Source organism: Anabrus simplex, chromosome 8 (genome assembly GCF_040414725.1).
Source record: "Anabrus simplex isolate iqAnaSimp1 chromosome 8, ASM4041472v1, whole genome shotgun sequence".
Classification (NCBI taxonomy): Eukaryota; Metazoa; Arthropoda; class Insecta; order Orthoptera; family Tettigoniidae; genus Anabrus; species Anabrus simplex.
In genome coordinates this window covers 163,287,246-163,301,818 of record NC_090272.1, presented here as the reverse complement: position 1 = coordinate 163,301,818, position 14,573 = coordinate 163,287,246, and the positions used below count along the sequence as shown (strand labels likewise).

The 14,573-nt window shown below is 40.5% G+C and overlaps 1 protein-coding gene across 1 annotated transcript in view; it reads right to left on the bottom strand.

The window, feature by feature from the left end:
* The window catches only part of LOC136879242 (dipeptidase 1), an 860,664-nt gene that overhangs the window by 459,194 nt on the left and 386,897 nt on the right, over nt 1–14,573 (bottom strand). Inside the window, exon 3 of the mRNA XM_067153050.2 lies at nt 7,354–7,510. Coding sequence (XP_067009151.2) covers nt 7,354–7,510 — 157 coding nt within the window. The remainder of the gene's footprint in view (nt 1–7,353; nt 7,511–14,573) is intronic.

Genomic DNA, 14,573 nt, shown 5'->3' with positions numbered 1-14,573 from the left:
CGCGTGATGGTACGATTCAAAATTAGTTTCATGGTTCTAATTCAGTCAGCCCTTGGTCGCCCCTTTTAGTCGCCTCTTACGACAGGCAGGGGATACCGCGGGTGTATTCTACATGTGCGTCCCCCACCCGCAGGAGGTAGTGTGTTTGGTCCGCGAGAGGTATTTTATTTCCCTCAAGTCCGCCGGCAAGCCGGTTAGGACCCCCCTATCCGCCACCTGGGACGCGCCACGTGGGAGTATCACCTCTCCCCCTGCTACGCCTGCGTAGCAGGTTCGTGGTGTTTTGTGAACTATACCATACGTTTTTAATATAATTAATAGTAACGTGTACGTTGTAAATCCTTTAAAATTGCCAACATTTATAAACCACAAAATACGCTATCCGACGTAAAGGGTTGTGCAAAAATTTAGATTGGTAGCTACCATTATAACATGTGACATACGATTCAACCCTATTTTTTGATGTTCTATTATGACATGATATTTTAATTTTTATATTTTTATGGAAATGCTGTGTAGGATACACCACTTTAAAGCAAAAATTTTTATAATATCTATACAGAATGGATGACAACATTTTAACCAAACAGATCTTCAAATATCTTTGGAACAAGAAATCAACAACAATCTGGATTCATGAAATCAGTAAAGATTTGGAAAGGAACAGCCTAAGAGAAGAAGAAGCAACAGGGGGAGAGAGAGATTTTTGGAGAGAATGTATTAAAAAGTCTGAATGGCAAGAAAGCAGACTCAAAATTGTCCGAGGAGAGGAAAAGAAGACATAGAGAGCAGATGAAGGAGAATTGGAGGAAGAGGAAGGAACAACAAAGAATGAAGCGTTGAAATTGTTACGTGGTCCCTACAAGACCCTAATGGAGAAAGAAAGAAAGCAGGAAAGAAATAAATAAAGAAAATAAGTTATTAATAATGTATTAATAATAATAATAATAATAATAATAATAATAATAATAATAATAATAATAATAATAATGGAGTTCTCTGGAAGATTAATTTCTTAGTATTAAAATTCTCTATATTTATTATGGTTCCATCATACCAATACTTTTTAATAGCCTTACTCCCCATGTTGTTTCTTAGGACACAAAGGCATTCAAATAGATGTACAGATCAATTACAAAGCCAGAAAAAAAATAATCAAGCCTTAGTTATTCAGACACAAATTGCATTTAATACTAGTAGTTTTACAAGAATTCGAAAATTTTGCAATGAAATAAAACAGAACTGTAATAAGATACATTCTTGATGATCTGTTTACAGAAATAATTGTAACCCGAGTTTTAATTTTTAAATGTTTTATTTAATTTAACGCGCCACAGACAGATCTTATAGGGACGATGGTATTGGAAGAGGCTAGGAGTGAGAAGTAAGTGGTGTTTTAGCCCCCAAAATTTGTCTGATGTAAAAGTGGGAAATCACAGAAAACCATCTTCAGGACAGCCGGCAATTGCTTTCGAACCCACTATCTCTCAAATGAAAACCTACAGCTATGTTACCAAAACCATAAGGCTAACTTTCTGGGTAATGGCCATTTTCGTTTCATGTTTGTGGGTACAAAGTTATAATGATAAGGATAATAAAGGATGTCATTGAATTCAACTGCAGGTTATTAGAAAGTCAAGACTTTTCATAACATATTCAGTTTTCTTTCATCTGACTCACAATTGGAAATAATTGTTTTATATAATGGAATTCGCACTTTGTTTCTACTAATCGCCCCACCTATCGTCCATAAATAGAAACCACTATCATCGTAAATCGTTAATCTCGGTTTAATCACAGGAAGGTGTACTTTCGCTTCAGAAACCCGACTTGAGGGTGTAAGAATTCAAAGCAAAAAATCTAGCAGCGATCTTACTAAACTATCACACTACCAAAAGAGTGACGATGTTTAAGTTGCAAGGAAATAGTATCTGTGCGCTGGGTCAGCAGAAAAAGAAGCGCCTTGGCAGGATTAATGGCGTGCGGGCTACATGAGACAGACCGTAATTGCGCTGTCATTCAATTTTTTTGTCTCTCGTTTCGTCGTTTTGATTGTAGTCTCTTCTCCTCCGTCGTAGCCTTTGAATTACACATCTCAGTAATAGCAGATACCACAAAAAAAGAACTCGTTGACTCTGCAGATTATGAACGACATTCAGTCTGTCATATTCTCTTTGCCAATGAGACTTCCCTTCAACACAAAAAATGACCCTACGTTTTGAAATAAAGCAGCAATCACCCACTGAGTAATATGACATCTTGTAGTCGATTTAGTAGAAAAAGGAAATTCGATGTCACGAACAAACCAGACAAAATTGTATTTCAGATCAAGGAACGATAACGCAGTGTACTGAAATTAATCTGTCTGTTAGGTCATCTGCCCAGAGGCTGGTTGGATCCTCAAATAGCACCACCAAAGGTTATGCGATTAAAAGGAAACCCCAAAAACCAATGGCAGCACCAAAATGAGGCGTACTAGGCAAGATGAGGAGTGAGGTAGTTTGCCATTGCTTTCCTCACTGGGTCAGAAAGTACTATTGGAGTACGACTGACCCTATGAGCAGCACCTTTCATAACACTCAGATGCACCAGTCATGCTCTGAATGTCATTACTCAGCACCACCCATACCCAGCAACTTCCATATTGTCACAGCCATGGATGTTGACTGGGACTGCCGTGGAAGCTACACTTTACTCTGGCCTGTGCCAAGAGATGGATGAAAAAGTACTGTATCCATCAAGAAATGACAGCAGGCAGCTTTGATGTGTTTAGCGTCCTTGAGACTAAAGTATTATGCCAATAAGACTGTATTTTAATCAGAATATCACAACTTTGAGTACAACGTGATTTTATAACCAATATTACACTGGCCAACAATAATATTTTATCGCTTTCCTTTACTTAAACAGTCAATTCGATCAAAAAAGTGGTCTAAGAACCAGAATAGATATCAGAGAATTTAATTAGCTCTGATCCACTAGCCCCTTATAATTCATGAACATAAACAACTCAGTTAATATTAATAGTCCTTAAGGTTGGCATTGCTGTGCTTGATAGAATGAGTCTTAGCACTTACGCAAAGACTTAGTCAGGTTGTCGAGTTGGTAACAATACATAATACTTGATCTGAATATAGGGCTCTCGCCTAGGTGGTACAGTCCTTATCCATTGTTTACGTATTCTTTCAAAGAACCTGGAAGTTTATCGAATATGTTTATGGAAAAATGAATACAATTCTCCTTATTTGGCCCAATCTCACCTCCTGAAATCCAAGTGTATCTTCATATTGCATTTCTTATCTTTAAAACCTCCACTGAAGCTTACTTCGTCTACTAATGCCACTCAAAGCCATCTTTCCAGTGACACACAAAACATACCGCTTAGTGCAGCATCTCGTTTCCTTACTCCGGATTCATCTCAGCACCAAGTTTGCAATATTTTTTATCGAAAGTCACCGTGAAAAATCGTGCTTATTTCCTATGGATCTTTTACAGGACTCGTATCATGTAATCCTAAGGCGGGTCGTCCCATACTCTGGAACCATACTCTAATTGGGGTCTTACCAGAGACTTAAACGCCCTCTATTTCTCTGAACTGAAGAGATCTCTAACCTTTATTTACAGCCTCGTTTATGTGATTACCCTTAAGAAGATCCTTCCTTATATAACACTTGTATGTATGTTGTATGTTGGGTATTCATCCCGAAGGCTGGTTTCATCCTCTACAGCTCCACCAACGGCTGTCACAGATAGCTTAGGTGTCACTGAAGAGGCATACTAGGGAAGTGAGGAGTGAAGTAGTTTCCCGTTGCTTTCCTCACTGAGCCAGAAGTTGCTACTGTATATCAGTCTGCCAAACCCACTGAAATGCATGCACCAACCGACCCTATGAGCGATATTTTCACACCATTCATAACAAGGACTGGCTGCATAAGGAATGGCATTAGTGGCATCGCTCATACCTCGGTCAATTTCATGTTGTCAAAGCCAAGGATGAGACTGAGACAGGTCAATGAAAGTAACAAATTTATTCTAGCCCATACCAGAAGATATAGTGCACTGTAAACACTACAGTGGCTTTTACGTCGCACCGACACAGACAGGTCTTATGGCGACGATGGGATAGAAAAGGGCTAGGAGTTGGAAGGAAGCGGCCGTGGCCTTAATTAAGGTGCAACCCCAGCATTTGTCTGGTGTGAAAATGGGAAAACCATCTGCAGGGCTGCCGACAGTGGAATTCGAACCCACTATCTCCCGAATGCAATCTCACAGCTGCCCGCTCCTAACCGCACGGTCAACTCGCCAGGTACCTAACTATTCAAAGTTTTCCACGTTTGGTACCTTCTTCCCATTAACACAGTATTTAAAATTCAAAGGGCATTTGCCCTTGCTGAAACTTACACACTGACTTTTCATCTCGTCCATCATTATAGCACTGTCTGGTGATCTCACATTCTCGAGTGTTTTCTGCAGTCGCTCACAATATTCTAACTTATTTATTACAATATATTATGGGGGCGGGCATGATCAGCTCAGTAGTTGCTGGCTTACCACCCGGAAACCAGAGGTTCGGATCCCAGTCAAACCTGGGTTGAGATTTTCATCTCAAGAATCACGTGGCGTTAATGGAGGGCATCCGGTCTTAAACCGTCAGCTGAAACTAAACTGAGACTGGGTGCTATAGCGACCTCAGAAATAATTGGGATAAGTTAAAGAAAGAAAGAAAGAAAGAAAGAAAGAAAGAACGAAGAATGCAGTGTAACATAATCTGCTAAAATTATTACCTGTGATTACCGTTATTTTATCATATCATGTATATACATTAGGAAACAAAGGTACAATATTATTGTGGAAACCCCTCTTGATCTTTACAGAATCATGCTCTCTTTAGTCGACCTTTTGTTGTTGTTGCTAAATTCAATATCTAATTATTTACTTGCACAACCATTCCTAACTTTATTTTTTCTAACCAGCACGCCTTTCTTAATCTCTTTATTTCTCTGTTAGAATATAATTGTCTTTACCATTCCCTACGACCTTTAAAGGTTAAGTATCTGTTTTTACATTCGTTAACAATTGCTTCAAACCCATCGCATTGCTGTTTACACTTTTCTTACCATTTTCCTCTGATCATAATTATTTTCAACTCCCCCCCTACCCCATTTCACTTATCAACCATTTGGACCATCTAACATTTCTGTGCTTATCTCATTTTTTCATCACCAAGTCTAGAATAGTTTCACTCTAGTTGGTTTCATCAGTTTGTGATTCAACTGTCCTTCACAGATTTACTTGTACTTTTCTCAACATGTGCCTTAAACTAATTCCCGGATAACACTCAAACCTGGTCCCATTTTTGCCACACACTTTCCCCACATGCCCAACAATAGAGTCTCAAGCTCACCCACCCCTCATCTCCTTTACGGTCTGACGGCTGAAGATCCTGCTTCTTTCTCCCTTATATTTTTCTCGTGACCTTGTTCCACCTCCCTCATTTTATCATCTACTCCACGTTTCCCTTTCCCACCGTTCCTGGTCCTATTGCCTCACTCCTCCTCTGTAACACTTCCCTGTCTCCCAGCTGCAGTAACTCATACCAATTTCTAACCGATATTTCTCCGGAACTCATTCCCTGATGAGAACCCTTAGCCTACCTTTTCATTGCCCTTAAAATATTAGCCTACCTTCTTTCCAAACATTTCTCCTTCCTTCCTACACTGATCATTGGAGACCTACTTTCATGCCTGTCCTCCATTGAAAGTCTATTTACTTCCCTCAAACTCGCTCTCTCTTCCCTTTTACCTCGTAATGCCCACTCACATCTAGGGTCCCTAATTCCTGCCTCTTCAACTTCGGTCACCGTGTGTCTGTACTCCATGAAGCGAACACACAATTCTTATTATACTGTTAAAAACGTACACACATTGGAAATTCCTCAAGTTTTAAGCTTTTTCAGGGTAAAATCGGTGTTCTTCAGCGTGCTAACGAGTTTGCTTTGTAAGATATTTTGAGTTGCATTTTATTTCGACTATTGCATCATACTGTATGTTAAAATTGTCAAGTTCTTTAATGCCCTGTGATTTTTAAAATTACCTCTACAGTATATCCGTTTATACATTTTATTATACAGTATAATTTTCTTGTATATCCTACCTGACGTAAGAGGCAACTGAATGGGAAGCCCTCAGCTGCTGTCATATTAGGAGCGTGGGTTGGTGACTTTGATGCCTCTAGCCGAGTCTGAGTCTGACAACACTTTGACCAATCTCCTTCTCTATTTGACCCCTTTATCAAATCTTGTAAACTCCCAACCCAGACGGTATTCAAAATGCGAGACCTTCGATATGTCATTTTTACGCCCTTCGCAGCTCTCTTTTGCCTATACATTCGTTATTCAAATAATCCAGCCTATTCCACTTGTGATTTGTATTCAGAGAAAACACTCTTAAAATAATGTGCATTACCAACAGCGTGTTGACACTTGGTGACTGTTTACAAAAGGCTACGAAATATAATCATAACCACTTATGCTTGCGGCGTGCATCTTACTCGCAGATAAAGGAAATAAAGTGCCACTAATATCACCATATATATCTTCCTCCTTTACATATAATAAAATTAGTAACCATGGATATATTTAAACTAGTTCAATACTAATATACCGAACCATTACTGTTTCTTTCAATTTATTTTGCCCGAAAAACGAAACCTTTATTTTGGAAATAGTATAACGCAAACTCGATTATATTAAATAGGTTCATGACTTCGCTCTCATAGAAATGAAAGTTATCTGAGCAATATTACTTGAATAAACCTCAAACCTAATGCCACTACCAAGTGACAGACAGGTCGCTTTTGTTTACAGTGACTCGCGCATCAAAGCTTGTCTGTCCAGGTGTTCCACTACAAAGCAGGACTGCTGAAACGTAACTGTAACATCCCAAGAAGTTATATTACTATGTTTCTTGGGATTCCGGTTTCTGTTTCTGAACTCTCCTATTGAATCAAACTTTTTTTTTGTAAGGGAGCTTCCTTTCGGTAATTCATACTGCAGTAAAATTTTAAGGTAGGTTTTGGTATTAACTAGTCGATAGTTTCCTAATTTGAAGACACTGCATTGCGGGAACGTTTCCAAATAGGTTACAAAACGTAACAGTAAATCTATTGCCACAGCTTATATTGTCACTCGATAATTTGGGAGGTTCAATCCTGTTGCCTTGAAAACAAGAATCTAGGCCCTATCCAATCGCACTACTAAGCCAGTTACAGGTTTTTCGGTGTTAATCTCACCTAGGTTCGTGAAGAAATGTGAAGTGAATCACTAAACGTTACTCAGTTCTTCAGTCAGCTTACCTGAGCACCGACCATTCCTCTTCGTAGTCTAGGCAAGTCCGTGTGGGACCAGTTACTTCTCGCCCAAGGCTCCACCTTCATGAGGTCTGCGCTGAAGTTAAAATGAAGAATCTGGTTGTGTACGAACTTCCTCACGTTCCACGGTAAATCGTTGTGCCTGAAACAAAGAAGATGTCCCCGTAAGTTTTGTATTGCCTTCTTATAAGCAAGAACGGAATACATAAATAGAAAACATTATCAATACAGGCCATGGGGGCCCTTTCGGAAAACAGCTAGAAGGTTTCATTATTTGTAACCTCTGCACTAACACCGGAACTGTTCGGGTTGGTCCAGACTGACTACGAGGGAATTTTGAAGCCATGGTAATTGTATTTTGTGTTTCAAACCCTCACGCTCTTTGAAAATTGAAACGATACCCCATTATTTTGATATTTATTTTTGAAAGTGCACATATTTGTCAGAGCTTGTTCTCACATATTTTGTTCCTTTTGTCATCTTGCCACTCTGGAACTATTTGAATTTGAACAAAGAACGAATACATCAGCAGGATGAAAACGTAGCTTAATTAAATACATTTTTAATTACAGTAGAGCATCGTTTATTCGGATGTTAAACAACCGGAACGTCAAGTATGAGGACAAGCAAGGAAAAAAAAGAGATAAGTGCGCGCGTTTGTTTACTATACATAAAGCGAAATTCGCGCACTCGGGCGTCGCAGCGTGACTCCTCACATGCCAACAATAAGAAAATGTATCTCATAAAAGTTGGTCCTGCGAGTATATCAGGCAGAAAAAGGACGTTGAAGAGTGGCAATTTGGCAACATTGTAACCACATGTAGGGTAAGTACCTCTGTCAGCAAGTATTATCCATGCTGTAGAGTTGGTGCAGTGGATAGAGTTTTGGGTTCGCAGGCAAGAGGTCGAGGGTTCGATCCTGGGTTGAGGCGCATTTTTTATTTGCTAATTTCCATAGGACATTACATACTGTAATACAGTAAGACACCCGTACCTTACGTCACATGTATCCTACATTTACAACATTTTGCTACGCTGAACACAACAAATACTTCTCTAGGCCTACTGGTAACGTAAGGCCCTAACGAAATGTAATGGACCTGAACGAGGCAAGAGTAATAGTTGGTACTAATTTACGAGGTCCGCCTCTGTGGTATAGTGGTTAGTGTGATTAGCTGCCACCCCCAGAGGCCCGGGTTACATTCCCGGCTCTGCCAAGAAATTTGAAAAGTGGTACGAGGGCTGGAACCGGTCCACTCAGCCTCGGGAGGTCTACTGAGTAGAGGTGGGTTCGATTCCCACCTCAGCCATCCTGGAAGTGGTTTTCCGTGGTTTCCCACTTCTCCTCCAGGCAAACGCCGGGGTGGTACCTAACTTAAGGCCACGGTCACTTCCTTCCCACTTCCTTCCCACTTCCTTGTCTATCCCTTCCAATCTTCCCATCCCCCACAAGGCCCCTGTTCAGCATAGCAGGTGAGGCCGCCTGGGCGAGGTACTGGTCATCCTCGCCAGTTGTATCCTCCTACTCAGAGTCTGAAGCTCCAGGACATTGCCCTTGAGGCGGTAGAGGTGGGATCCCTCGCTGAGTCCGTGGGAAAAACCGACCCTGGAGGGTAAACAGATTACGAAATGATACGATACGATACAATACTAATCTATGAGACCACTGGAGGAGGGTACAAAGAAAACAGGTTTCGCATCTAGTATATAAAGTGGTGCGAATGAATCCACGCCCACGACGTGGAAAGGGCGTCTTTCAAAGCTGATCAATCAAAACGATTGTTTGTCTATTTCTAGGATCGTAGCATGTAAGTGCAAATGGTGTCTATAGGACCCGCTGCAATCACTGTTGACGATTAAGATGCCAGATACCATACTGTACCGTACCCAGGGGTAAATACCCTCTAGGACGATGCCTCCATTCCTGTATGAACATCCGACTAACTCAGGGTTGGGCAGAGTGTGGGTTGGTTGTCGATTGGGTCAGGAAAAAAGTCGAAGTTCTACACTAAAATAGCAATCAATAACAGGAAATGGAGGTATAACACGAATGAGAAACAATCATAGGGGGTAAGATGGATTTATTAATAAATTTCCCCGATCAAATCACACGAAAATAATTAAATCAACAAAAATAAAAATGAGTAAAAAACAACTCAAAGTATAGAAATAAGTTGAAATTAAAAACGTAATTGAATGATTGTACAAATTTGACATCAAAAAGAAAACAAGTTCAACAAAGAACATTTATATAAATCAAGACTGAATTTCTTCTCATAGTCCAATGTTTATGTTGTATGGCAACAAGTGTACGCAAACACTGCCATGTGGTATTTCCGTATGGAGTTTCACACTATCGCATCCCAACGATACGGTTTCAAAGTTAAGTTACTCCCGAGAGTCGTCAAACTATTTCCGTAAAATAAGAGTTGCATTATAAGAAAAATTACGACGGAAAGAAAAATAATTAAGACGCACCGGACGCTAGGTAAGTTATGCAAAATACTAGGGGCAAATCCTACACTATATTTACAGCAATTCAAATAATCAAACTAAACATATATATATACATCGGATATCGAGTAAAGTCTTAAATGCTACACTGCTTCTAATGTGAATCCCGGTTCACTACAAAAGATCTAGACAGAACTAGATAAACCAACGATACTTCAGCACTCGGGCTGTTCCCTTTAAAAACAACGAGACAAGGTATACAAACATAAATAATAATGTAAAACCATCCTGTAAGGGAAAAACATATAAATAATCCTTGATATCATGAAGAAAACAATGGGCAACATTGCCTCCTTCTGCTGCGTTTGAGCGCTCAACAGCGCGGTCATCCGTCATGTACTTCCGGGTAGATTACGAGCTGTAAAGAAATGTTGAACTCCACTATGCTAAAGATTGGATTTTGTCTCCCGAGGCCGCCACAAGGAAATACTGTCTCTTTCACACATACCGATAACACAGGCCAGGAATCAGCTTGCCATGAGATAACGCCCATCATCGGCTACACGGAAACTCACGTATATTCATTGCTTCTTGGCATGCTTGAGCCATTTAACAACATCAGACTCAATAGTCTGGAATTAACACTGTCCATTCTGATCACAATAAACACTCAGAAGACACTAGGCAGGCACACACATCTGCACAATACTCTTTATCTTGTCAGGCATACCATCAGCCTGCACCAATACATTATAATTCAGCATGCAATTATTATCTCATTATTCCTCATGAATCCCACTGGCCTTTTCACATAATGAGACGCAGTTCGAGTCCTTGGCAGACCATCAGGCAAACAGAATCCAACTTAACTTTAAAGATCTTATTTTAACAACGACGTTCTGCAGCTCCTTCTGGCAGCTTCTGTAAAACCATGCATCATGCAAAATAGCTATACCTGTCTCTCTGAATAACCAAAATAAAATGAATTGATACGTATTTGACGTAATATAAAAATGAACCTGTCGATCTAGCCCTTCTAGCATATATTTAAGGAAAACTCGGAATATCCTACGCTAAATACTATATTTACAACAATAACTGATCCTATCAATCCCTCATTTTCCCAAACATCTACTCATAAAGCAAAATGAAAATAAAATAAACCTGCATTATTCTCGTATCCGAATCTATCATAGTAACAAAATTAACAAACACATGCCGTCAGGCTTACTTTAAATGAAAATGAAAATTCTATCTACACTGCCCTAGTACCTTAACATAACTTACATATCATGCCGTAAATAATACATGCGTCTTACTTTACATGACTCTCGGGAAACCAGGATAGCAGCTTACATCCCCACTGCTTTATGGGTCTACTCCATGTTAATCACAGCATTAACATGTGGGAATGTACTTCCTTCCTCTACAGGCGTATCCATCATCTTGCTGGAAAATAATTCACTGGAACACAGAAGACTATTATTGATGATCTCTTCGCTGCTTAATGCTGCGAGCCGCACTACCCTTTCTTTTACCAGATCAGCTAACACACTGATTCACATATATATAACACACTTCACTTAAAGGGTAAAAATACAGTTTTTAAAGCAGCCCCCGGTTCGGTACGGAAGTTCCACGCGAATACGCGCCCGTCGCGAAATAGTGAAACAATAGCACGTTTCCACTACACTTGTTACTCAGCGGTCACTACACCGTCTTTATCAATTGAAAGCAAACTCTGCCAAAATTGTACTATTTCATTTGCTCAAGTACAGTAAATATTGCGATTGCACAATTTACAGCATCAATGATAACCAGTTACTATTACAGGAATGATACCACGTTAATCACGATCACCAGCCACAGAGTTAATACATCCGCACTGTGCAAATCTTTACCACGGAGATACAGAGTTGGTACATCCGTACTGCTCAAATTTTTACTACCGAATGACGCTCTCCAGAGCTAAGGGTTACTGAGGAGGCTTCGGTGAAGCCAATAATGCTGGGGTTCCCGGGTGTCTGAACCAACCACCAATCAGAGAGTTCGTCATGTATGATGACATAATACTTATTGTAATATATTTACAAAACACAGTTCAAACACTAGCAAATCTCTTCCACCAATTTGTATAATACATTTCCAAATATATCTGATTTCAGAAACTGTGGAAATCCGATCTCTTACAGAAACTGACTTTATCCACAGAGCACGTTGGTCATCCTGGAATTAATATTTGGCGCGGTGTAGCCTCCAGGTTTGCCAAATCCTTAAGTTCCTGTTGGCTGAAATATCTTGCTTGGTCAGCATCTAATACACGTGTCGATCCTTGCCAACGCTTGGGTACGCTATCTTTTCTCATGGTCATACGAAAATATGAAGCAACATCCAGCGATTCACTGTCTTGCTCAACATCCGGTATCAACTATCTTGGGATACGATGCTTTCACATGTTAGACTGTAACTTTTATGAATAAATTTCACATATTTGGTCAAATAATATTCCAATTATTATTATGGGCCGGTAGGATACGGCTCAATACCACCTGGACTACATTTACGAAATAAAAAAAATACACGCTTCAACCCAGGATCAACCCCTCGATCTACTGCATGCTAAACCAAAACTCTATAGACTCCACCAACTGTACAGTACGAGTAATATGTGCTGACAGAGGTAGTTATCCTACATGTGGTTACAGTGTTGCCAAATTGCTGCTCTTCAACGTCCTTTTTCTGCCTGATATACTTGCAGGACCAACGTTTGTGAGAGACATTTTTTATTGCTGACATGTGAGTAGTCGCGCTGCGACGCCTGAGTGCGCGAATTTCGCTTCACTTGTTATGTGAGTGTCCGTACAGTATTACGTTGTGAAAATGGCTTGTAACAGTGGTAAAAAGAAAAAAAAACAAATTGTAATATTTTATCGATTGAGAATAAGTTAGAGATCATTAATAAAGTGGATAAAGGTGAGAGTGTGAAGTGTCTAATGAAAACTTACAATGTTGGAAAATCCACAATTCATGATTTAAAGAACCAAAAATGTGATATTATGAATAATGCATCGAAGAAGGGTCTAAAGTCCGCCTCTGTGGTGTAGTGGTTAGCGTGATTAGCTGCCACCCCCGGAGGCCCGGGTTCGATTCCCGGCTCTGCCACGAAATTTGAAAAGTGGTACGAGGGCTGGAACGGGGTCCACTCAGCCTCGGGAGGTCAACTGAGTAGAGGTGAGTTCGATTCCCACCTCAGCCATCCTGGAAGTGGTTTTCCGTGGTTTCCCACTTCTCCTCCAGGCGAATGCCGGGATGGTACCTAACTTAAGGCCACGGCCGCTTCCTTCCCTCTTCCTTGCCTATCCCTTCCAATCTTCCCATCCCTCCACAAGGCCCCTGTTCAGCATAGCAGGTGAGGCCGCCTGGGCGAGGTACTGGTCATTCTCCCCAGTTGTATCCCCCGACCAAGAGTCTGAAGCTCCAGGACACTGCCCTCGAGGCGGTAGAGGTGGGATCCCTCGCTGAGTCCGATGGAAAAAGCCGAACCTGGAGGGTAAACAGATGATGATGATGATGATGATGATGATGAGAAGGGTCTAAAAAGGGAAATACCATGAGATGAGCTACGGTTGAAAAATTGGAAGAAGCGGCGTACTTATGTTTTATTCTGACATGAAGTAAGGGGGATCCCATTCCTGGATCATTTTTATGCGGAAATCGTTGCTTCTAAATTAGAAGCTTGGTTTTTCTCCCGACTTTAAGGCTAGCACAGTTTGGTTGAAAAATTTCAAATCTCGCCGCGGAGTTCATGAGTTGGAGTTTCAAGGAGAACGTTTATCTAGGGGTACAACTGCTGGTGAGGAATTCAAAATTAATTTCTTAGGAGAGAGATGACAACTCCTGGCTTCAAATACAGTAAGGAATGAGTAACAATTATGGCGTGCGAGTGGTACTCATCGTCTACTTATGATAGGAAAATGAGAAATACCGCTTTTCTTTAAGAATGTAAAACGCCTTCCTGAATGCTACAAGGCCCAAAGAAATGCTTGGAGGAATGCTGAGTTATTTTATGACTGGTACCAAAATTAATTTATCCCGGATGTGAAGAGATTCAGGGAACAGAGAATAGAACCTGGTAAAGTGCTCCTTTTACTTGATAATGCGTCACCTCATCCAGACGTTGATCAGTTGATGCGGTAGATGGAGATCTTGTGGTGCGATATTCGCCCCCGTAATGTTACGCCTCTTATACAACCTGTGAATCAGGAGGTGATAGAAAGGCAAGCGGATATACACGAAGGAAGTTTTGCATCGTTTACTGTTAGAAGAAGATGAGACTGTGATATCTTTATCAAGAAAGATTTCTCTTAAGGACTGCTGTTACATAATAGCTGATGAGTGGACCACTTTAACACCACATAATCTTCGAAATGCATGGAATAAATTGGTAGTAGAAGAATAAGAGGCCGTTAAGACCACAGACACTGTTGGTGAAGATTTGGATGGACAAATGAGTTATACCCCCCCCCCCGCCGAAAATTACTGGATTTTCCGACTGTAATAGAGAAGACGCACAAGCTTGGTTGGAAAGTGACAGTGACCCAGGTTTTCAAATTGTCTCTCTGCTGCAAGACGTGAGTGAGGATGACGAAACGGATGAAAGCGTAGATGAGGAAGATGAAGAAGGACCAAGTCACAAGGTAGCTTTTACTGCATTAGAAACTGCGCTATTGTGGTGTGAAAAACAGGAAGAA